Raw genomic sequence first — 22,990 nt, 5'->3', positions numbered from 1 at the left:
GTTATGAATATAAGGATGTGACTAGGAGAAGCAGAGAGAGGGCAAAATGGCAAAAGGAGGGGAGGGTCAGATGGGGTGGGGGTACTGAGTGGAGAAGTAGAGTGACTTCAAGACCTAGGGTCCATGGGCTGAGGTGTCAGTGGCTAAAAAGAACTTGAAAAAAAAAAAAACCAACCAACTTTAAAGGGAATTGTTATGAAATTTTGTTGGATAGGGGTGATGCAAAATTTCTCCCACATCTCCCCATGGCATCTTCAGTACAACTTGTATTTCTCATGACTCTATTGTAGAGTTGAATCTATTTTGGGATGCCCTGTATTTCATCTTTGAGGAGGGTGTGGAGTAAAAACGGTAGCTGTTGAGAGCATCCCGGTGTTTTGGGTAATGGTTTGCGTGTGTGCTTGTGTTTTTGTTGTAAAATGGGATCAACTTATACATATGATTTTTAAAATTGCTCTTTAATAGCACATCAAAGTTATCCTCTATGACTGAAGAGAACTCTAAACTTATCCTTTAAGGAAAAAATTGTTTATTCTTTATTTGGCTGCATCAGGTCTTAGTTGCTTCATGAAGGCTCAGTAATTGCCCCACAGTGTGTGGGATCTTAGCTCCCTGACCAGGGATCAAACCTGCATTTCCTGCATTGCAACGTAGGGATTCTTAACCGCTGGACCACCAGGAAAGTCCCTAAACTTCTCCTTTTTAAGAGGTACATAGTATCCACATTATGTATAGCTACTTTGCTTCACATTTCCCTCATCCCTGGACATTTAGGCAGCTTCTGGTTTTTCATTATTTTAAACTATGCTGTTAAGGTTATGCCTGTTCACACATTTTTACTTTAAATTTATTTGGTTGCACCAGATCTTCGTTGCAGCATGTAGGATCTAGTTCTGCATTGGGAGCGTGAAGTCTTAACCACTGGACCACCAGGGAAGTTGCCATCCATCATTTTAAAACTACGGATCCTGGTTATTTCCTCAGAATACAGTCATTCCTTAAATTAGAGTCTCTCAGCCAAAGAACGTGAACAAGGTTTAAGGTTTTTAACTTTTAAAACATTTTTTAGAAAGGATAGAGATTTCCAGAAGTAGCATTAACTGGTTTAAATGAATAAAAGACCTGTTTCTTTGTACTTGTTTTCACTCGGCCTTCTAATAGGATTATGCCAACTTTACATGATATGGCTATCACTGACTCCATGGATATGAGTTTGAGCATGCTCTGGGAGTTGGTGGTGGTCAGGGAAGCCTGGCGTGCTGCAGTCCATGGGGTTGCAGGGTTGGACACAACTGAGTGAACTGAACTGATATATATATGATATGGCTGGGCACATTCAAGTCACCAGCATCATTGCCTTGCTTTCAGAAACTGCTACGAATGTCAGATCTATGTATTTTTGTCCATTTCATTATGCAAATGAGTACCTCACCTGTCGATCCACATGGAGGCCAAATACACGCATTCAGCTCCTTTCTCTCCCATGCTTTGTGGCAGGCATGGGGTGCCCCACTCAGATCTCCCGTCAGGAGAACTGTCTTGAGGATGTAGTTGGTGGAGAGCCTTCAGCTGCCATATTTCCAGATGTGCCGTAGCATTCTCCCCAAGGTCGTGTTCTCCAGGGGCTGCTCCCAGCCAGTGACTGAACCCAGTGCCTAGCCATCCCTGCCCTGGGTGGGGCTCCTCTGAGGAGCAGTTCTTGTTTTGGGGCCTTGATGGGCTTGGCTGAGACTTTTCTTCAATCTTCAGCCTCAGGCTCCTCCTATCCAGTCCTCTGTCTGTCTATCTTTCCTTTTCAGGTATCAGACCAGTAATGTAGTATGAGGACTCTCCTTGTCTACTCCTCACCGCCTTCCATCACAGGTGTTCCCCTTAATAAATGGTTTTGTGTCTAATTCTGTCTTGGCATTGGCTCTTGGAAGACCCAAGCTGACGCACACCCCATGGATGAGTCCACAGAGCAGCTGTTACTGTAGGATAGATACAAACTCCAAATTGTTTATTTTTATTTTTTTTAGTATTTTAAATTTTATTTTATTTAACTTTACAATATTGTATTGGTTTTGCCATATATCAAAACGAATCTGCCACAGGTATACATGTGTTCCCCATCCTGAACCCTCCTCCCTCCTCCCTCCCCAAACTGTTTATTGAGTGAAAGATGCAGAGAGACAAAACAGGAGCTTTAAGTCATGATAGTCTTTCGGCTTCTTGAAGATTCTATTGTCTTACCCATTGGTCCTTGCTTTGGCCAACTGTGTATCTGGTTTGTTAGGCTTCTGGATGGGTGGTTGCATCACGGGCTGTGCTATGAAGAGGCCTTTGACACAACACTGTTTGTACCTGTCACACATGAATATCGTTTTTTCCAGGGAGCCGCATTCCAGCTTGCAGTGTCCCGCGATCTTACGCCCACAAATTGTCCCGCCCCCTTTGGCTGCAATGGAGAAGAAAAGATAGAGAATCCAAGGTTAGAAACAATTGAGGGACTGCCAAGGGGTTGGGACTTTTTTGGTTTTTGGCCCCACTATGGGCATGTGGGATCCTGAACTCTGACCAGGAATAGAACCCTCACCCCACTAGACTGCCAGGGAAGTCTCTAAAGCAGACATTTTATCCTCAAATGTATGCTTGAAATATGAGTCTTGAGAAGGACGCAGGAGGAGACAGAATTTCCCTTGATGGATGGCCTCTGGGAATGCAGAAGAGCTCTTTGTCTTTGCCAGCATCTACATCTTTGCAACAGCTAAAGCCTCTCATTTTTGCTGTAGTTTGTACCACAGAACGTCTGAGTGAAAAGGGGACCGGGGAGCCAGGTCTTCATTGTTGGGGAGGCATTTGAACACTCCAAGGGGTACTTGTGGCTGTTCTTACTCATCCCACATCTCCTTTTTTTTTTTTAATTTATTTATTTTAATTGGAGGCTAATTACTGTATAATATTGTAGTGTTTTTTGCCATACATTGACATGAATCAGCCATGGGTGTACATGTGTCCCCCATCCTGAACCCCTCTCCCATCTCCCTCCCCATCCCATCCCTCAGGATTGTCCCAGTGTACCCCACATCTCCTTTTAAAGGTGTTCCTGCCTCACTTGTTCTTAGGGATTATGACCTTGTCAATATCAATCAACCCAGAGTGGGGGAAAAAAAAAAGTTGAATCATTACAGAGAAAATAATGGTTGCTATGACAGGCTATTTTGCATTCATACACCGTTACCAAGTACAACCTTCTCATTAAACCTGAGGGCTTTGTCTCTGTGCTCTGTGTCCACCATGGGCCCACAGCCCCGGCATCTTCTGAGAGGCTTCTCCTCTGGTTCTTCATACCCATTGCCTGGCTCTCTGAATTTTCTCTCTGGTTCTTCATTCTCTTCCCCCAGTGTTTGAGCTGAGCACCTCCTTTGACATTTTATGTACACTTACCTTCTTAAGAGGTCTCCTGTTCTCCCTGCCAGCCCTCTTGGGTGTAGGCAGGTGCTCCTGAATTTTTCACCCCAGGGCTTGGTCTCTCCTCTGAGCACAGACCTGGGTCTGATCTCAGAGGCTGCAAATGTGGAAGAGAGACGCCTTCTCAGCGTTTTAGGAGCTTAGATGTAGAGAGCTCATGTAAGGGGAAAGGGAGATATTTTGAACCAAGTTGGGGCTGACTCTTGTTTTAGAATGGGAAAAAATTGGGACGGATAGGTTTTGGTATAGGGTATAGGTTTGATGGATGGATAAGGGGTATTGGGGACAGTGGTGGATGCTGGGAGACCCCCACTTTAGGTCAGAGCTCAGTGGGCTGAGCCCTGCCTACTTCCAACCTGGCTTGTCTGTCACCAGAGAAACCAGATCTGCTGGTGTTCCTGGCTCCCAGTCCCTTCACTCTTCTCCATCCAGTTTACCTGGGGTCACCAGGAATCCCAGGGCTGTAAAGACCAGGAGCAGGAGCTTCATGGCTGAAGGGCTGGCCTGGGGAGTAGATGGTGGTTTGGTGGAGTCAGGGTCCTCTACTGTCATATGCTTGGAGCTACTGCCTTTATAGGGTCTACACAATGCCAAGCTCCTGGGCAGTGAGCCAGGAGAAGTCTCTGAAACCCAGAACAGACAGGTTAGATCAGAGTGTCTAATAGCCTGTAGCCTGGATTGATTTATTGAGCACCTGTATTCTAGGCTATTAGCAGTGAGAGAGAAACAGAACAAAGAGCACCCATCTTTGAAACTGTCTTCTAGCCAGTGTTGGTGAGGGTATGGGGAAACATGTTCTCTCGAAATGTTGCTGGGAGTTTTGCTTTTGTAGAGCAATTTGGCATCAGAAGTCTTAAAAATAATGCTAACCTTTTGACTCAAGAGACTCTGTTCCTTGGACTTCTGTCTGATGAAATAATTAAACAAGTACACAGAGAGATTTATCTCAACGTTGTTCACAGTAGCAGAAAACCAAAAGCAACCTAACTGATGGTAAAAACAAACTATGGAAACAAAATACATATCTAGTATGATTTACCTATAGGAATATTACTTTTTGCCTGTTTCAATATGAATACATGTGGGCTCAGTTGTGTCTGATTCTTTGTGACCCCGTGGATGGTAGCCTGCCAGGCTCCTCTGACCATGTAAGTTTTCCAGGCAGGAATATTGGAGTGGGTTGCCATTTCCTACACCAGGGGATCTTCTCGACCTGGGGATAGAACTGGCCTCTCTTGCATCCCTTGCTTTGGCAGGCAAATTCTTTACTACTGAGTCACCTGGGAAACCCCTTCAATATGAATACTCTCATTGAAACTGAGCAGGGCCCTGAGGGGCCCTCTCAGATACAAAGCCCCTTTATCCCCTGCTTCTTATAAAAAATAGCTTTAGTGTCCAAGCCTTTCCTGAGTTCCAAAGAGCAGGCACAGGCGGCTACTATTCAGGGAAAGGAGGGAATGCAGAAAACACAGGAAAAGCAAGAAAACAAGAAATGTAATGACAATAATTTAGCAGTTAAAGAGTCCTAGTTCCTCCTCAAGGGATATACATAATAATCTAATACATATCTTTGTGCAGTTCTTTGAGAACTAAGATAGACCACACACATCCCCCAGGCCCCCTATCCTGGACTCTAGTTGATCTTTATTTTGATTAATCTGCCTAACCTTTGTCCAAAGGGACTGTGGGTCAGGTTTCCCATTGTAATATCTGCCTTCCAGCTTTTAAAATTATATTAAGGCAATGGCACCCCACTCCAGTACTCTTGCCTGGAAAATCCCACGGACGGAGGAGCCTGGAAGGCTGCAGTCCACGGGGTCACTGAGGGTTGGGCACAACTGAGCGACTTCACTTTCACTTTTCACTTTCATGCACTGGAGAAGGAAATGGCAGCCCATTCCGGTGTTCTTGCCTGGAGAATCCCAGAGGTGGGGAAGTCTGGTGGGCTGCCGTCTATGGGATCGCACAGAGTCGGACACGACTGAAGTGACTTAGCAGCAGCATACTGGGATAAACAGAGAAGACTTGTTTGGGGTCCTTAATGTTGGGGGACCAGCAGGGGGTCCCTTTGTCTCACCCAGCCTTTGGTAGTGCTGCATTAAACCTTTGTTTTAACTCATCCATGACCATTTTAGTCATTCTGATGTTGGCCAAAATCTTGGCTTTTTCTGAAAACCAAAGGTTAATAAAAAAATACAGAGACAAAGTTTACAAAAAACAGAAAGGGGGCTTTAATTCTCAGCCGACGGAGAGGGGAACACAGTTGGCTCGTGCCTCAAGAACTGTCCCCTCGCTCCGTGAGGAGTCTAGAGGCTTATATAAGGCAAGGGCTTGGCAGTCAGGAATCAGCTGGAAGTCATGATGAGGAACAAATGTGATAGAATCTTGATTTCTTCCTCTTGCATTCTTTCAAAGACAGTCATAGACTGGTGTCAGTAACCCAGTAATTGAGTCTAGCAGTTTGGTGGCTCTGTGGCCTTCTTTCTGATACGTAACTACAAGGGAAAGGGTGTTTGTAAGGGTAAACCCCAGATACAGGATGTGTTTAGCATAGAGTCCAAGGAAAAAATGAGAATTATAGCTCCTGCAGAGTTAGGGGGCCGAAAAGGAAACTTAGTTACACACGTTCAGAGTTAGGAGCAGTTAAAGTAAAAAACAAGAAATCAGGCCTGCTCACTGTTTTCTTTATTTGTGTTCTCAGGAAAAGGAAAGAGAAAAGCTAGTTCCTCTTTTTTCCTTGTTACTGCAACAATTCTATTTCTTAGTAACAGTCTAAAGACTTCCACCTGCTGGGATGAGTCCCAAGACTCTCCCCTTTCTGTTTCCTGTTTGTTTCATTGCTATCAATATTTGCTTTGCTTATCTTATTTTTAAATAACTCTTTAAAAATTTCAATCTTGTTGGGAAGCATCCCCGGAATTCTCCTTAGCCTCTCCCCATTCTCTTGTTCATTAATTGAATGTTTTTATTAGCATCTGTTATACCTGTGAGGGGGCTTCCCTGGTGGCTCAGTGGTAAAGAATCTGTTGCAGGAAGGGGGACTGCTTTCAGGGCCCGAAGCTGGGCTCTTGTCTAACATTCGGAAATGAATTGTCTGAGGAGACACATGTGCTGACAAGGCAGGAGATTTTCTTGGGAATAGGGCACCCTGGTGGAGAGCAGCAGGGTAAAGGAACCCAGGAGAACTGCCCCACCATGTGGTTCGTAGTCTTGGGTTTTATGGTGATGGGATTAGTTTCCGGGTCATCTTTAGCCAGTCATTCTGACTCAGAGTCCTTCCTGGTGGTGCACACCTTGCTTAGCCAAGACGGATGCCAACGAGAAAGATTCTGGGAGGTGGTTGGATATGTGGTGTCTCCTTTTGACTTTTCCCGAACTCTTCTTGCTGGTGGCTTATTAGTTCCGTGTTCCTTACCAGGACCTCCTAACAACTCATGCAAATGTTTACTATGGTGCCCAGCCAGGGTGGGCTGTTTCAGTCAGTGTGCTTCCCCTAACAAATCTGCCTGCAAGGCAGGAGCCATAGGAGACGTGGGTTCGATCCCTGGGTCGGGAAGATCCCCTGGAGGGGGGCATGGCAACCCACTCCAGTATTCTTGCCTGGAGAATCCTATGGACAGAGGAGCTTGGAGGGTTGCAGAGTCAGACACTACTCAAGTGACTTAGCACGCAAGCATACCTATGAGGGGAAACTGAGACAGCAAATTTGAACTGTTTCTGGTTTTGCAACAAGTTTATATTGGGTGTCCATGTGAAAGGGGCTCCCTGTCAACTACAAATTGGCAATTGCCATCTGACTTTACAAGGATTAAGTCATATGCTGCTGTAGCTGACCCATCCCCTGAAAGGAGTTCAGTGTGGAGAGCAGAAATGAGGGACTCTGTGCTCAGGGGACAGCCTGGCAGAACAGGTCTTCAGATAGTTATTTCCCCCAATTTATAAAATGCCATGTAAAGACAGTTCATAGTTGCTTACTTCTTAGTTTTACTAAAATTTTCTGGAAGAGTTTAAGCAGGAAAAGTTTAGCAGGATAGGTTTAGTTTGCTGTGCTGTGCTTAGTCGCTCAGTCATGTCTGACTCTTTGTGACCCCGTGGACTGTGGTCAACCAGGCTTCTCTGTCCATGGGGATTCTCCAGGAAAAAATATTGCAGTGGGTTGTCATGCCCTTCTCCAGGGGTTCTTCCCAACTGAGGGATCCACCCCAGGTCTCTTGTACTGCAGGTGGATTCTTTACTCTCTGAGCCACCAGGGAAGCCCCTAGGTTTAGTTTAGCTCTTCTCTAAACTTTTGGTAGAATTCGCCTGTGAAGCCATCTGGCCCTGGGCTTTGTTTGTTGGAAGATTTTTTGTTACAGTTTTGATATAAAATGAATTATGAGAATAGTAATTTAGGAGCTGTGTTTTTGGTTTGGACAGTGGAGTGGAATAGTATATTTGGGTTGAGAGGTCCCACAGCTCACTACAGAAAGGGTAGCAGAGTTTGCCACCCCAAAATATATCTCTTTGACAGAAGGATTACTAGAGATATTTACAATTCTAAGGGAAATTTTAAGGGTATTTCCCGTCCCAGCTTTAATTACCTTTTAGAAGTAGAGATAGCTCATACATATAAAGTGTACATGACATAAACAAACCAGAGATCTCATGGCTTTAGTAAAAGCTTAGATATGAACCAGGTATCACAATATTGATATAAACTTACTAGTTAATAAACAGTCGGAATATCTTAAAGTTGCTTGCTCAGATGATTAAGGCTTACTATCTGTAACAGGGAAGCCTGGCAGGCTGAAGTCCATGGGGTCGCAAAGAGTGGGGCACAGCCTGGCGACTAAAGAACAACAATCATCTGTAACGTTTTGCAGTGGGAACAGTCTCAATAATTTAGATTTAAAATTGCCACTTTTTTCCCCCTTTGGTCTTTCAGGTCTTGCCTGCTTAATTGGGCTTAGTCTAGGTCCTCGTGGCCTATATTCATACTCTGGTTTAGACATTTGTGAGACAAAGGCAGTTGCTTAGTTTTTCAAATAGTTTTGTTGCCTAAAGTTACTAAAATCAGTGGCAAGATTTTTATCAAACTGAAATGTACTTTATGAAGTTCTATGTTTTATAACTTTAGAGCTTTAATTTATCACATCTTCAAAGGTTTGTATAAGTATTTAGCGAAGATCTTTCTGAGTTTATAAATTAAATCAAAGCATAATCACTATTTTTATTTTATGAGCCCCTGTATGTTAATTCTTAGGTTTTACTTATTTTGTATGGCTCAGGTTTCCTCAGTACTTTTAGTTAATATTTCCTCAATGCAATTTATATGCCTTATTTATCCCACAATATAATTAAATAAGAGCTGTAAAATTCCACCAACTTTTTCCATACCTTTAGTTTTCATAAGGAACCGATCAACAAGCTTTGGTCTTAGGGGAGCATTTAGAAGGCTTTTTCTTTTTGTTCCCTGTCTATTTTACTTTACTTTTATATAAAAGGCCCTGGGATCCCCAGAGTTGGGTAGAGTTGAGGAAGTCAGGCCTTTTGGCCTAACTGTCCCAAAATAATTGGTAGGATATCTCAGTGTAAATTTTTCTAGTCCCTTAAATATATAAACTTAAACTGGGGTAATAGAACAGACTTGGTTAGTTTTTATTGTTGGGGACCAGTAGGGTGTCCCTCATGGCTCATTAGCTTTGGGTAGTGTAGTAATATCGAATCGTTTAATCACATAAATGTCTATTTATCCCATTCTAAGTAATCATCCAAAGAATTTTTTATTCATTTTCGGTAATGCCTTAAAAAAATTTTTTTTACCTCGTTGAAATAATAGCTAGACTTTTTTTCCCCCTCCAAGTTGTTTGTTGATATTCTTAATGCTCTTATTAGCATCTGTAAGGCCCATTGAGGGGAAAACCACAATGAGCTTCCTAAATCAATTTTTCTTCCTCAAGAAAAGTTCTTCCGTTAATTTGACTTTTATAGGTACCAACAAAACAGTTGTTTGCAACGAGAGCACTCTAGATTTAATAACTTGTTAGTTTCTCTAATTTTTAAAGACTATATCATTTTACCACCAATAAATATCTCCACAGAGTTGCCAACGATTAAAAATGCAAAAAGACTTCTTATAGGCTAACACGGACAAACAGAACAACCTAGGAAGGTCAGATACATCTCAAAGACACAGAGACATCTGAGCTTTCCCCTAGAAGGCCTTGTTTAAGGTTTTACCGAGCCAGCTTTTAATTTTTAACTGCATACGCATTAAAGAGCCCCCTCAATATTTAGGGCGAGATTTAATCTCTCCCAGTTGTTACCTACAGAGTCCAAGCTCACTCTGCTCCCCGAACGATAGGCCAATGGACCCCAGAGACAAGGTGTCGAGGCAAGGAAGAGACTTTAATCGGGGAGCCGGCAAAATGAGAAGATGGCAGGCTAGAGCCTCAAAATTACCACCTTATTGGGGTCTGGATGCCAGGTTCTTTTATAGATCAGAAAGAAGCAATGAGGAACTAAAGTCAAAAGGCAGAATAGAGAGGGAGATGCAGTGGGGAACTAAAGTGAAAGGGTCTTCAGTCCTGCAAAACATCTCCAAGGAAATGGCCAGCCTTTGGAAGGGGGTGTGTTGATCTCTTCTATTCACAGGTTGGTAGGGACAAACTATCCCTCCACGAGCTGAACAAAGGCACTTCAGTTTACAGTCAAGCAGAGGGGCAGGGTCCTTCAGGCAAGCCACTGAGTATGATTATAATAATAAAAGCAAGTCAAAGAAGCAGTTTCCAACAGGGAGTCAGAATTGGTTTCCTCCCTGTAACACAGTTAACTAGGTACTCACAAGTTCTGTCTTATGTCTTTCTACAAGGGAGCCACCGAGGTGTCTTCCAACCCAGCCTGGGGTATTTCTTGGTAACTTCCAACCAAGCCCCACCCAGTATCCAGACCTTGGGTGGATATATCTACCAGTACCAGATATCTTTCAGCCAGGTCTCTCTTCAGTACTTCAATGGGAGGGAGCAGGTACCTGTTATACCTCATCAAATTAAAAATTCAAGATCTCAACTGTCAGGCGAGTGTATGCTCCTCGGTTCTGTCTCATCACAACAAAGATTTGGAGTGACAGACATTAAAGCCCTCGGCACGTCACAGCTCTTGGGTCTTGGACAGACCGTGTTATAGCTCTCAGGTCTCGAACAGACCATGTTATAGCTCTTAAACAAATCAGTGTTACAGCTCTGTGTTACAGCTCTATTTTACTTAGAAAATATCAGGAAAATCCATCCTCGAGTTGTGAGGGCATGCCGACCCAAAGAGAAGCACGTCCCTGCGCACTCGGGGCATGAGGGGGAGGTGGGGATGAAAGAAAGAGAGAGACAGATCCCCGGCCCTTTGGCTCCTCTTTTTATATGTATTTTTCCTCCCCCTGGGCCTGTCCTATGTAAATTGGGCTAGCCAGGAGTGCTTCTACCTGAGGTCCTCACTCCGGTCCTCGGACCTTCCTTTGTTCTATTTTCCTGGGCTTTTCCCTTCCTTGTCTTTTAGCCACCGCGCCATTCTGGACTCCTGTTTCCTATTCTAACTACCTAACATCAACCAATATGGGAGATCCTAGAACAAGGAGAGACTTACTCAAATCCATTTGGAACTCCCAAGGAAGCAGATGGGCACAAGGGGCCTTTGCTGGTACAATGGCTCTGGTTTCTTGTAAAGTTGAGACAGAGGAGAAAAATCTACTCTGGGTCCCTTCAGTTCAGTCACTAAGTTGTATATGACTCTTTGTGACCCCATGGACCGCTGGACCGCAGGCTTCCCTATCACCAGCTCCCAGAGGTTGTTCAAACTCATGTTCATCAAGTCAGTGATGCCATCCAAACATCTCATCCTCTGTCATCCCCTTCTCCTCCTGCCTTCAGTCTTTCCCAGCATCAGGTTCTTTTCCAATGAGTCAGTTCTTCACATCAGGTGGCCAAAGTTTTAGAGTTTCAGCCTCAGCATCAGTCCTTCCAATGAATATGCAGGACTGATTTCCTTTAGGATAGACTGGTTGGATCTCCTTGCAGTCCAAGGGACTCTCAAGAGTCTTCTCCAACACCACAGTTCAAAAACATCAATTCTTCGGCACTCAGCTTTCTTTATAGTCCAACTCTCACATCTATACATGACTACTGGAAAAACCATAGCCTTGACTGGATGGACCTATGTTGGCAAAGTAATGTCTCTGCTTTTTAATATGCTGTCTAGCTTGGTCATAGCTTTTCTTCCAAGAAGCAAGCATCTTTGAATTTCATGGCTGCAGTCACCATCTGCAGTGATTTTGGAGCCCCCCAAAATTAAGTCTGTCACTGTTTCCACTGTTTCCCCATTGATTTTCCATGCAGTGATGGGACCGAATGCCATGATCTTAGTTTTCTGAATGTTGAATTTTAAGCCAAATTTTTCACTCTCCTCTTTCCCTTTTATCAAGAGTCTCTTTAGTTCTTCTTCGCTTTCTGCCATCAGAGTGGTGTCATCTACATATCTGAGATTATTGATATTTCTCCTGGCAATCTTGATTCCAGCTTGTGCTTCATCCAGTCCAGCATTTCTCATGATGTACTCTGTATGTAAGTTAAATAAGCAGGATGACAGTATATAGCCTTGATGTACTCCTCTCCCGATTTGGAAGCAGTCTGTTGTTCCGTGTCCAGTTCTAACTGTTGCTTCTTGATCTACATACAGATTTCTCAGGTGGCAGATAAGGTGATCTGGTGTTCCCATCTCTTTCAGAATTTTCCACAGTTTGTTGTGATCCACACTATCAAAGGTGGTGGCATAGTCAATGAAGCAGAAATAGATGTTTTTCTGGAACTCTCTTGCTTTTTTGATGATCCAGCGGATTTTGGCAATTTGATCTCTGGGTCCTATGCCTTTTCTAAAACCAGTTTAAATATCTGGAAGTTCACTGTTCACGTACTGTTGAAGCCTGGCTTGGAGAATTTTGAGCATTACTTTACTAGCGTGTGAGATGAGTGCAATTGTGTGGTAGTTTGAGCATTCTTTGGCATTACCTTTCTTTGGGATTGGAATGAAAACTGACCTTTTCCAGTCCTGTGGCCACTGCTGTGTTTTCCAGATTTGCTGGCATATTGAGTACAGCACGTTCACAGCATCATCCTTTAGGATTTGAAATAGCTCAAATGGAATTCCATCACCTCCACTAGCTTTGTTTGTAGTGATGCTTTCTAAGGCCCACTTGACTTCGCATTCCAGGATGTCTGGCTCTAGGTGAGTGATCACATCATTGTGATTATCTGGATTGTGAAGATCTTTTTTGTATAGTTCTTTGTATTCTTGCCACCTCTTCTTAACATCTTCTGCTTCTGTTAGGTCCATAGGATTTCTGTCCTTTGTTGAGCCCATCTTTGAAAGAAATGTTCCCTTGGGATCTCTAATTTTCTTGAAGAGATTTCTAGTCTTTCCCATTCTATTGCTTTCTTCTATTTCTTTGCATTGGTCACTGAGGAAGGCTTTCTTCTCTCCTTGCTATTCTTTGGAACTCTGCATTCAAATGGGTAAATCTTTTCTCCTTTGCCTTTCACTTCTCTTCTATTCACAGCTATTTGTAAGGCCTCATCAGAAAACCATTTTGCCTTTTTGCATTTCTTTTTCTTGGGTATGGTCTTGATCCCTGCCTCCTGTACAATGTCATGAACCCCCATCCATAGTTCTTCAGGCACTCTATCTATCAAACCTAATCCCTTGAATCTATTTCTCACTTCCACTGTACAATCGTAAGGGATTTGATTTAGGTCATACCTAAATGGTCTAGTGGTTTTCCCTACTGTCTTCAATTTAAATCTGAATTTGACAATAAGGAGTTCATGGTCTGAGCCACTGTCAGCTCCTGGTCCTGTTTTTGCTAACTGTATAGAGCTTCTCCATCTTTGGCTGCAAAGAATATAATCCATCTGATTTCGGTATTGACCATCCAGTGATGTCCATGTGTAGAGTCTTCTCTTGGGTTGATGGAAAAGAGTGTTTGTTTATTGATATGGCAGGACATATTTTCATTTCACACTGACAACATTAAGTGCTGGCAAGGATGTGAAGCAAATGGAAATCTCACCCATTGCTGGTGTTGACCTAAAACTGTTAGAGGAAACACTGACTGAAACCAACCACTCTGGCCATGCAAGATAGTAGCCACTTGCATGAGTTACCTTCGAAAGGAGGTGCTGGTAAAGAATGAAGAACTAACAAGCTACCGCCAAGCAGAAAAATTCGGGATAGGTCAAAAGGAGAGAGGAGTCTCCAGTCCATTTGTCCTACCAACCTCCCAGAATCCTCTCTGGAATCCATCTTGGCTGAGCCATGCACACAACCAGAAAGGAGCCTAAGTCAGAGTGATCGGCCAGAGACAACCTGGAAATCAATCCAATTACCATAAAACTCAAGGCTGCAAGCCTCATGGGCGGAGTAGTTCCCCTGAGTTCCCTTACTCTGCTGCTCTCAGCCTGGGCATCCCTTCCCAATAAAGTCTCTTGCTTTGTCAACATGTGTGTCTTCTCAGACTATTCATTTCCAAGTGTTAGACAAGAGCCCACTCTTGGGCCCTGGAAGGGATCCTCCTTCCTGCAACAAAACAATAAAACAGCCAGTTGTTTTACAAGTAAAATGGGTTTATTCAGGAACAGCAAAGAATCACAATGTGAGATGCATAAATCTATTGTAAACCACAGGCAAGTCCAGAGAGCAAAAGTAGAGAAAACGTTCTTTTACAGAGAAGAAGGGGGAGTTGAGAGAGGCTGTTAAAACCAGTTTGTGGGAGTAAACTGGGCACTGAAAGGCCACTGAAAAGCGTAGTGGCTTTTTCATTGGCTGAATAGTGACAGTTTTGTCATTGGTAAGGCTATAGGCAGGCAAGGAGAAATTCTTTCCTTTTCCTGCTGGGCAGTAAAGTAGTAACGTATTAACTTTCTTCTTGTTGATAATGCAATTAACCTTGAGTGGTAGAGTATGAGAGCTCCCCCTTCTGACCTCTCAACTCCATTTTGCAAGATGTTTCCATTGATTAATTTTCAGGGGGTGGCAATGGAAAATGCTGCAGTCACTCTGGAAAAGGGTTTTCAGTTTCCTTTAACGTTAAACATACCTTTACCATAGAACCTAGCAGTCTTACACCTGGGTATTTACCTTAGTAAAATGGAAACTTTTAATAACACAAAAATCTATAAGCAAATGTTTATAGCAACTTTACTTGTGTTAGTCAAAAAACTGCAAACAAACCAAATGTCCTTCAGTGAGTGAAAGGATAAAAAACCAGTATTAAATGTCTAGAATACAATACTATTTAGCAGTAAAAAGGAACGTATTATTGATATTAATATATTTGGGAAATTTGGATGAATCTTAAAGCCATGTTAAATGAGAGAAGTCAGCCTCAAACATTCCATTTTTGTGATATTTTCAGATAAGGCAAAACTACAGGCAAAATAGATCACTGGTTGCCAGGAGTTATGGTGCAATTAGAGTTTGAATACAAAGTGGTATGTTTCAGAGCAATGAAACAATGTCCTGTTTGTGGTGATGGTTGCATGAATCTAAAGATGTTAAAATTCATAGAACTGTACACTGAAAGGAAAAACAGCCAAATTTACTCCATGATATTAATAAATTATGAACTTCCCTGATGGCTCAGATGGTAAGGAATCCAAGAGAATCTGCCTGCAATGTGGGAGACCTGGGTTCAATCCCTGGGTTGGGAAGATTCCTTGGAGAAGGGAACAGCTACCCACTCCGGTATTCTGGCCTGGAGAATTCCATGGACCATACAGTCTACGGGGTTGCAAAGAGTTGGACATGACTGAATGACTTTCACTTCACTTTTTATAATAAATTATAGAAAATAAATAATTGCATCATCCTATACTTATTGTTCTTCAGCATCCTTTTAAAAATTTAACATGTCTAAGAGCTCACTTCATATTGAAAAATATAGATCTCCATTATTTTTTTCTAATTTTACATAACTTTTTATATATGAACATACAGTGGTTTAGTTAAACCCTTTTGATGGACCCTATTGAGGCTTCCATCATAGCTCAGTTGGTAAAGAATCTGCCTGCAGTGCAGGAGACCCAGGTTCTATCCCTGGGTCGGGAAGATCTCCTGGAGAAAGAAATGGCAACCCACTCCAGTATCCTTGTCTGGAAAATCCCATAGACAGAGGAGCCTGGTGGGCTGCAGTCCATGGAGTCGCAGAGTCTGGCACGACTGAGCAACTAATACTTCCTATTGATGAACACGTATTTTACTTTTTCTATCTTTTCTTTTTACAAACAAAATGGGAGAGATTATTTCAAATATCTGCTACTTCAAATAGCTCTTCTGTTTGTGGTTATGCTATCAATTCAATACACACTTTACCTGTTTATATTAGGTAAAATGTTTAAATAATTTCTAAGTCAAATCTTCAAAACAGGATATATTCAGAGAAGTCTAGCTTCTTTTAAAAACCTCTCCTCGAGGGTGTGGAGAAAAGGGAATCCTCTTACACTGTTGGTGGGAATGCAAACTAGTACAGCCACTATGGAGAACAGTGTGGAGATTCCTTAAAAAAACTGGAAATAGAACTGCCTTATGATCCAGCAATCCCACTGCTGGGCATACACACTGAGGAAACAAGAAGGGAAAGAGACACGTGTACCCCAATGTTCATCGCAGCACTGTTTATAATAGCCAGGACATGGAAGCAACCTAGATGCCCATCAGCAGATGAATGGATAAGAAAGCTGGGGTACATATACACAATGGAGTATTACTCAGCCATTAAAAAGAATACATTTGAATCAGTTCTAATGAGGTGGATGAAACTGGAGCCTATTATACAGAGTGAAGTAAGCCAGAAAGAAAAACACCAATACGGTATACTAATGCATATATATGGAATTTAGAAAAATGCTAACAATAACCCTGTGTACGAGACAGCAAAAGAGACACTGATGTATAGAACAGTCTTATGGACTCTGTGGAAGAGGGAGAGGGTGGGAAGATTTGGGAGAATGGCATTGAAACATGTATAATATCATGTATGAAACGAGTCGCCAGTCCAGGTTCGATGCACGATACTGGATGCTTGGGGCTAGTGCACTGGGATGACCCAGAGGGTTGGTATGGGGAGGGAGGAGGGAGGAGGGTTCAGGATGGGGAACACATGTATACCTGTGGCGGATTCATTTTGATATTTGGCAAAACTAATACAATTTGTAAAGTTTAAAAATAAAATAAAATAAAAATAGAAAAAAATAAAATAAATAAAAACCTCTCCTCTTTCTCATTTCTTCCTCTTTCCATAGATGGGCATTTAAAAATTTTCCTTCCATTTAAAAACAGATGTACCTAGTGCTTTTGTTTCTGTCTCCCCTCCCCTCCATCACTCTCTTCTCAATATGGAGAATTTCAGGTTACTTAAGGTTACTGAAGTGAGGAGCAAGATAGCAGCAAAAGCCAGAGGCAAGAACTTCTTGCCTGAAGGATGGGGACATGCCTGGGGAGAGTGCAGTGGGGTGGATAGGACAGAGCTACTTGTGTTACTTGCCTGGAGCTCCAGTATTTATTAAGACTTCAGATGAGATCTGAAGTTGGGCAGTGGGCAGATGATAAAGCAGAAAGCTCTGCCATCAGGTCACAGATTTGGTTAGACTGTCTAACTGGCTACTGGGTAAATTTACTGAGTACTCATAGAACATCTAGAAGATTAGCTCCCAGTCCTTGAAAATACGCCTTCTAGCTACTTGGCAAAGGTGAAGCAAAACAGGGACAGCTCTGTACTGTTCCTGTGACTTTAACTTGATACAATATACTTTAGAGAGCAGTTTGTTGATAAACATCCAATCTCCAAAGCAAAATTAAACAGAACAAAACTATGACAAACCTAGACAACATATTAGAAAGCAGAGACATCACTTTGCTGACAAATTTAAAGAAACAACTACCATACAGCTTTTATTTTCTAAATCTTCAAGTTAAAAGCATATACTGTCTTGAAGTTGTCTTTCTGATTGTGAATGCTTACCATAGATTTGCTGCAATAATCTTAACATAAAATCTTTTGTCAGCTAGATAGCCGATTGCAGCTGTTCCAAAAGCAATGATAATCACTGTCCTTTCAACTCCTAGTGCTTCCCAGGTGGCTCAGTGGTAAAGAACCCACCTGCCAACACAGGAGATGCAGGCGACATGGGTTCAATCCCTGGGTTGGGAAGATCCCCTAGAAGAGGAAACGGCAACTCACTCCAGTATTCTTGCCTGGAAAAATCCCATGGACAGAGGAGCCTGGCAGGGTACAGTCCATGGGGTTGCAAAGAGTAGGACATGACTGAGCACAATTTAACCCATATGCTGGAATTTGAAGTCAAACTCCAATTGCTGTCACTTGCAAAGTGTGTGTGCAGGGCACTGAGCACAAAGGGACTCCTTTATTTTCACTCTAAAACAGCAACTTTTGGTATTTATTAGTAAATTCAAACCCAGTTTGTGTGTAAAAATTCAAATTGTCTGACAATTATTAAACAATTATTCCATGCTTATTGCCTTTTACTATGCATTCTGTGGCTTTTATTCTCAGAGTTAACAATAAAACAGTCGCATCTTACTATGAAAGTGAATGAAAAGTGAAAGTCATTCATCTCTACACATCTTACTGTAACTTTATATAAACTGATATCTTTGATTTAAGTATACAAATTCTACTAAGGATGCTCAATTTTCCTTATTGACAAACCCAGAATGAAGGCAGAGAGGCTTGGAGTCTTTTAAGAGGCATCTGTTGTTCCTACCTTTAATTTTTACCCAGAGCTCAGCAAGAAGGAGGAAAAGGATATCATCTCTCTCTTACTCTTTTCAGTATTTATTTTTATGTATTTATTTGGCTGTGCTGGGTCTCAGTTACAGCATTTGGGATCTTTGATCTTGGCTGCAGCATGCGGGACATTTAGCTGTGGCATATGAACACTTAGTTGTAGCATGTGGGATCTAGTTCTCGAATCAGAGACTGAACCAGGGCTGCCTGCTTTGGGAGTGCAGAATCTTAGTCACTGGGCCATTAAGGAAGTCCCAATACCATCTCTTTATGACTCACTGGTCTGCTTGGGCTGCTATAACAAAATACCATAGGTTGGGTGGCTTTAACAACAGAGATGGATTTTCTCATAGTTCTAGAGGCTGGAAATTTAAGCCACATGGGACTGTCGAGCACTTGAAATATGACTAGTATGATGAAATATGCTGTAACAGTAATATACATAAGAAATTTCAAAGACGTACCAAGAAAAGGCAAATATTTCAAATAATTTTTACATTAATTGCATATTGAAATGTCAAGGCTTTGAACTTACTGCATTAAACAAAATGTATTATTAACATTCAATTCACCTATTTATTTTTACCTTTTTAATGCGGCTACTTGAAAATTAAAAATTACCTCCATGGTTTGCATTTGTGGTTTGTAGCCTGTATCCACTGGAAGCAGCACTTTACCTGTTGTCCCTTCAGGAATCTGGTTGAAAATGCCTTGGATCAGAGACAGAAGTCATATCTTCCCCCTCTGCCCGCCCCATATTTTTATCTTAAGTGGCCTCATGAATTTCTTCTGTGGAGAAGGTAAACTTGGTCTCCCCACCTTGTATGGGCCTTTCTATGGGAAAAAAAAAAAATCTATGGAAAAAGAAAATATGTCTGCTGTTTCCATTCCTATCACCCCAAGAAAAGCACATAATATGAGAACCATAAATTTTTGTTGCAGAGGCTTACTTTGGCTCATTGACGGGTTAAATTCAACACAGTCAGCATTTCTGTTGCTCACTTTCTCCTGAGCATGTAAACTAGAATTCTATTACTTTCTAGCTCTGTCTCCTCTGTGAGGCTCCTGTGAGAAAGATAAAATTATATAAACTGTGGGTGCTTGAACAGTGTTTATTGAATGACTGATAACAGAGGAAACAGTTCTGTCTCAGTTTATAGATAGAATAGATAAAGAGGAACTTGGTGTTTTAAGGGAGAGACCCGAATCCCTGCTCATCGGCTTCTCCAGCTCCAGTTATGCTGTCGGAAGTATATACGATGGAGGTGGTGCTGGTGGTGGGGAGTCAGTGCCTAAATCTCTTCTTTTTCTGGTAGAAGTAGCAGTGTGTATTATCTTCCCTGAGTTCACGGGGTTGGTGGTGGCAGAGTTCACAATGGTGGCATTTGGGATGATGATGGTGTTGATCTTGGCAAAAGCACTGGCACTTTTGATTTTGGGCAGAACAGATAAATTATGATGTTCGGTCTGCATCATGACACTAAAATTCTTGGTAATTTTTAGCACTTCCTGAGAGTCCTCTTTAAGCATATGGAGCATTTCATTTTGTATGTAGTTTTTTATCAGTTGAACCACTTTTGCTCTAATACAACATGTTTTCTTTTTGCATTTATCTAACTCTTTTTCATCCATGTTGCAGTGCTCTTTGCATCTCCCCAAACCCATTAGGCATCTTCTCAAGCCAAAGTATTCTGCACAAATAAAACAGAAAACAGTGCTAAGGTTAATAACTAGATGTGATATTAAAATTGGTAGAGCGAGAGGAATAGAGTCAGAGTGAATTTGTTAATGCTAAATTTAAAGTACAGTGGTTAGGGACGTTGATGGAGGCAACAGGCAGGCCAAGAGCGTCTTTGTACATCTCTGAAATCCAAAATAAATCTCTAGTCTTGTCTCATTGAATAATTAAAACCTTAAGAAGAAAAGGAAACTCATTTGCTTCAGGGTTAAGATTTTAGATCTCCAATATATAACATCTTAAGACACTTGTTGAGTGTTATTATCTCTTCCCAGGATCCTAGGAAATACAGAGAAGAGTAAAATCTCTCATAAAAGTAACCCAAGGAAGAGTTTCAAAAGAGAATCAACTAGACTGTTCAGAAGTTCTGGCTTCTTGCCAAACTCAGTGGTCTACGACCTCACCCTCCTCAACAATCACTTGACCTGTGGTTCTTGCAGCATGGTGTTCTATCATTTTCGTCCTCTCTGGACACTGTGTCCCTCAGAGATCTTACTTATTAGCATAGCCTTAACCTCATCTCTATGAAGATAATTCCTGCATTGTTATCTCTATCTCTAAATCCCCTGCTTAGTGTAGTATCTCATCTTCATCTGTTGAATGTTTTTCCATCCTAATGGTTCATCTATTTTTTTTTTCCAAATCCAGAAGCTTCTCCTTCACTCAACAATTCAACAGATTTTCCATAAAATACAAGAGATTTATGTAGCACCTCCTGTTCACAGGCATTTTAATATTGTTTCTCACCAGAGAAAACACAGTAAAATATTGTATTTTAAGCAGCTACACTGATTAACCTTATCTTATGTGGGATTTGAGACTCAAATTTGACTTTACCGGAGATGACACAACCATACTTACTTATTTATAACCCTTTTCTTAGGGTCCCAAGATAAAAAAATTAGACACATCTTTGACTACTCTTTTACTTTCCCTTCCTTGACCCATTGCCCATTTAAAATCTGGAAGATTCTTGTATTCTGAAACAAGTCTCAATGCTTCTGTCTCCATTGCAGAAAACAGTGGCCAAACTTCTGACTTAGCCATTTGCCCTGATGTGTCCCTAGAGGCTCTTGTGGATAATTTGGGGGTTTCCAGTAAAACAAAGGCTGAGAAAAGGAATGAAACTCTGTAGAAGTCTGAAAAAGTTGAGATGGAGAACATAGACCTGTTCACTGAATCCTGAGAGTAGATTTTTTTTCTTGAGCGTAATTTTGAGGTCTTCCTTCTTGTTACACTGAAATATAAACTGATCAAACCTTTTACCTAGAGATAGTTTAAATTAGAAATAGAGCAAAAATGGGGTAGACTTGGCCTGAATCCCAGGTGATAGCTATGTAGGGGGCAAGGAGGCAGTTTTATATACTGAATAATTTCTGAGTTCACAAACAATACCCTACTTCCTTTGTAGCTCCATGTGTATCCCCATCAGACACAGTCTGGGTTTGGAGCCTGTGGGACTATGTGACGGATAGTGAATGACTGATGCAATATAAACTTTTCAGCTGTATCTTTGGGCATCTCATTTTCAGTGTCTCTTTGGGTTTCCGTTATCAAGGACTGCCAAATCTCTGCTTCCTCCAACCACTCCCTCTTAGACCCAGGATTTCACATTACCTGTGTTCACCTGCCACTGTAGCATGAGGCTGGCAAAGATAGGGAAAAGGAGCTTCATGGCTGGACGCTTCTCTTCTTCCAAGAGAAGAAGCCTTGGATCTGGGTTCATATTCTTGAGCTCCAGCCTTTATTGGCATCTTCATGGCCTTAGGCTCTGAGCAGTCAAGTGCAGCCAAAGCTCACGGCAATTGTGTTTTCTATGATTCTGTTTGAGAATCAGTTCAGTTTGGTTCAGTTGCTCAGTTGTGTCCGACTCTTTGTGACCCCATGAACTGAAGCATGCCAGGCTTCCTTGTCCATCACCATTTCCTGGAGCTTGCTCAAACTCATGTCCACTGAGTCGGTGATGCCTCCCAACCATCTCATCCTCTGTCGTCCCCTTCTCCTGCCTTAAATCTTTCCCAGCATCAGGGTCTTTTCCAATGAGTCAGCCCATCAGCTGTGGCCAAAGTATTGGAGCTTCAACTTCAGCATCAGTCCTTCCAATGAATGACTACCTGAATACCTCATTGAAGAAATTTCCTGTTCTTAATCCTGGGGGGAATTATAAGACACATAAGACATGAAAGAAAACACAAGCTCTTTACATTTCTTCCTCCTTTTTTTTTTTTTTTTTTCATTTCTTCCTCTTAAGATTTATTTAGGGTATCTGCTTTACCCTTTGTGAGCCTAGAGTTAGGCCTGAGGCATTTAATGTATGAGAATCAGAAGAACAGAGCTTGTATAGCCATAGACTCCTGGAGGATAGAGACTTTGTCTTTTCTGTACTGTTTTCTCCGTGGGTGCCAAATTAACATGAGAACTCAATACATGTTTGTTGAATGAGTTTGTGGGAAGCAGTTCTTGGCATAACTTTAGCTTCTTAAAAAAAAATGAAATGTAATTAACATATAACATTATATTAGTGTCAAGTAGAAGTGAAGATGTTAGTTGCTCAGCCATGTCTGCCTCTTCGTGACCCCATGGACTGTAGCCCACCAGGCTCCTCTGTCTGTGGAATTTCCCAGGTAAGAACACCGGAGTGGTTTGCCATTTCCTTCTCTAGGGGATCTTCCTGACCCAGGGATCAAACCCAGATCTCCTGCAGATTCTTTACTGTCTGACCACCAGGGAATGATTTGATATCTGTATATATCCTCAGAAGTGGAATTGCTGGACTGTATGGTAGTTCTATTTTTAACTTTTTGAGGTACTTCTATATTATTTCTATAGTGACTGAACCAATTTACGTTTCCACCAACAGTGTACATAGATTCCCTTTTCTCCTTGCCGTCTTCATCCTTGCCAACACCTATCTTGTTTTCTTGGTGATAGATATTCTAACCGATGTGAGGTGATATCTCATTGTGCTTTTGATTTGC

The 22,990-nt window shown here is 41.9% G+C and overlaps 1 protein-coding gene across 1 annotated transcript; it reads right to left on the bottom strand.

Moving 5' to 3' along the window:
- Positions 1-19,510: 19,510 nt before the first annotated feature.
- Positions 19,511-21,724, bottom strand: DEFB129 (defensin beta 129). The gene is made up of 2 exons (XM_027558171.1): positions 21,630-21,724; positions 19,511-19,965 (listed from the first exon to the last, which is right to left on the bottom strand). Exons 1-2 carry the CDS (start codon positions 21,685-21,687, stop codon positions 19,511-19,513), a joined length of 513 nt encoding a protein of 170 aa, XP_027413972.1. The 5' UTR covers positions 21,688-21,724.
- Between the last annotated feature and the right edge of the window lie 1,266 nt (positions 21,725-22,990).

Source organism: Bos indicus x Bos taurus, chromosome 13 (assembly GCF_003369695.1).
Source record: "Bos indicus x Bos taurus breed Angus x Brahman F1 hybrid chromosome 13, Bos_hybrid_MaternalHap_v2.0, whole genome shotgun sequence".
Lineage (NCBI taxonomy): Eukaryota > Metazoa > Chordata > Mammalia > Artiodactyla > Bovidae > Bos > Bos indicus x Bos taurus.
The sequence above is the reverse complement of the archived record's forward strand: the minus strand, read 5'-3'. Positions and strand labels throughout refer to the sequence as shown.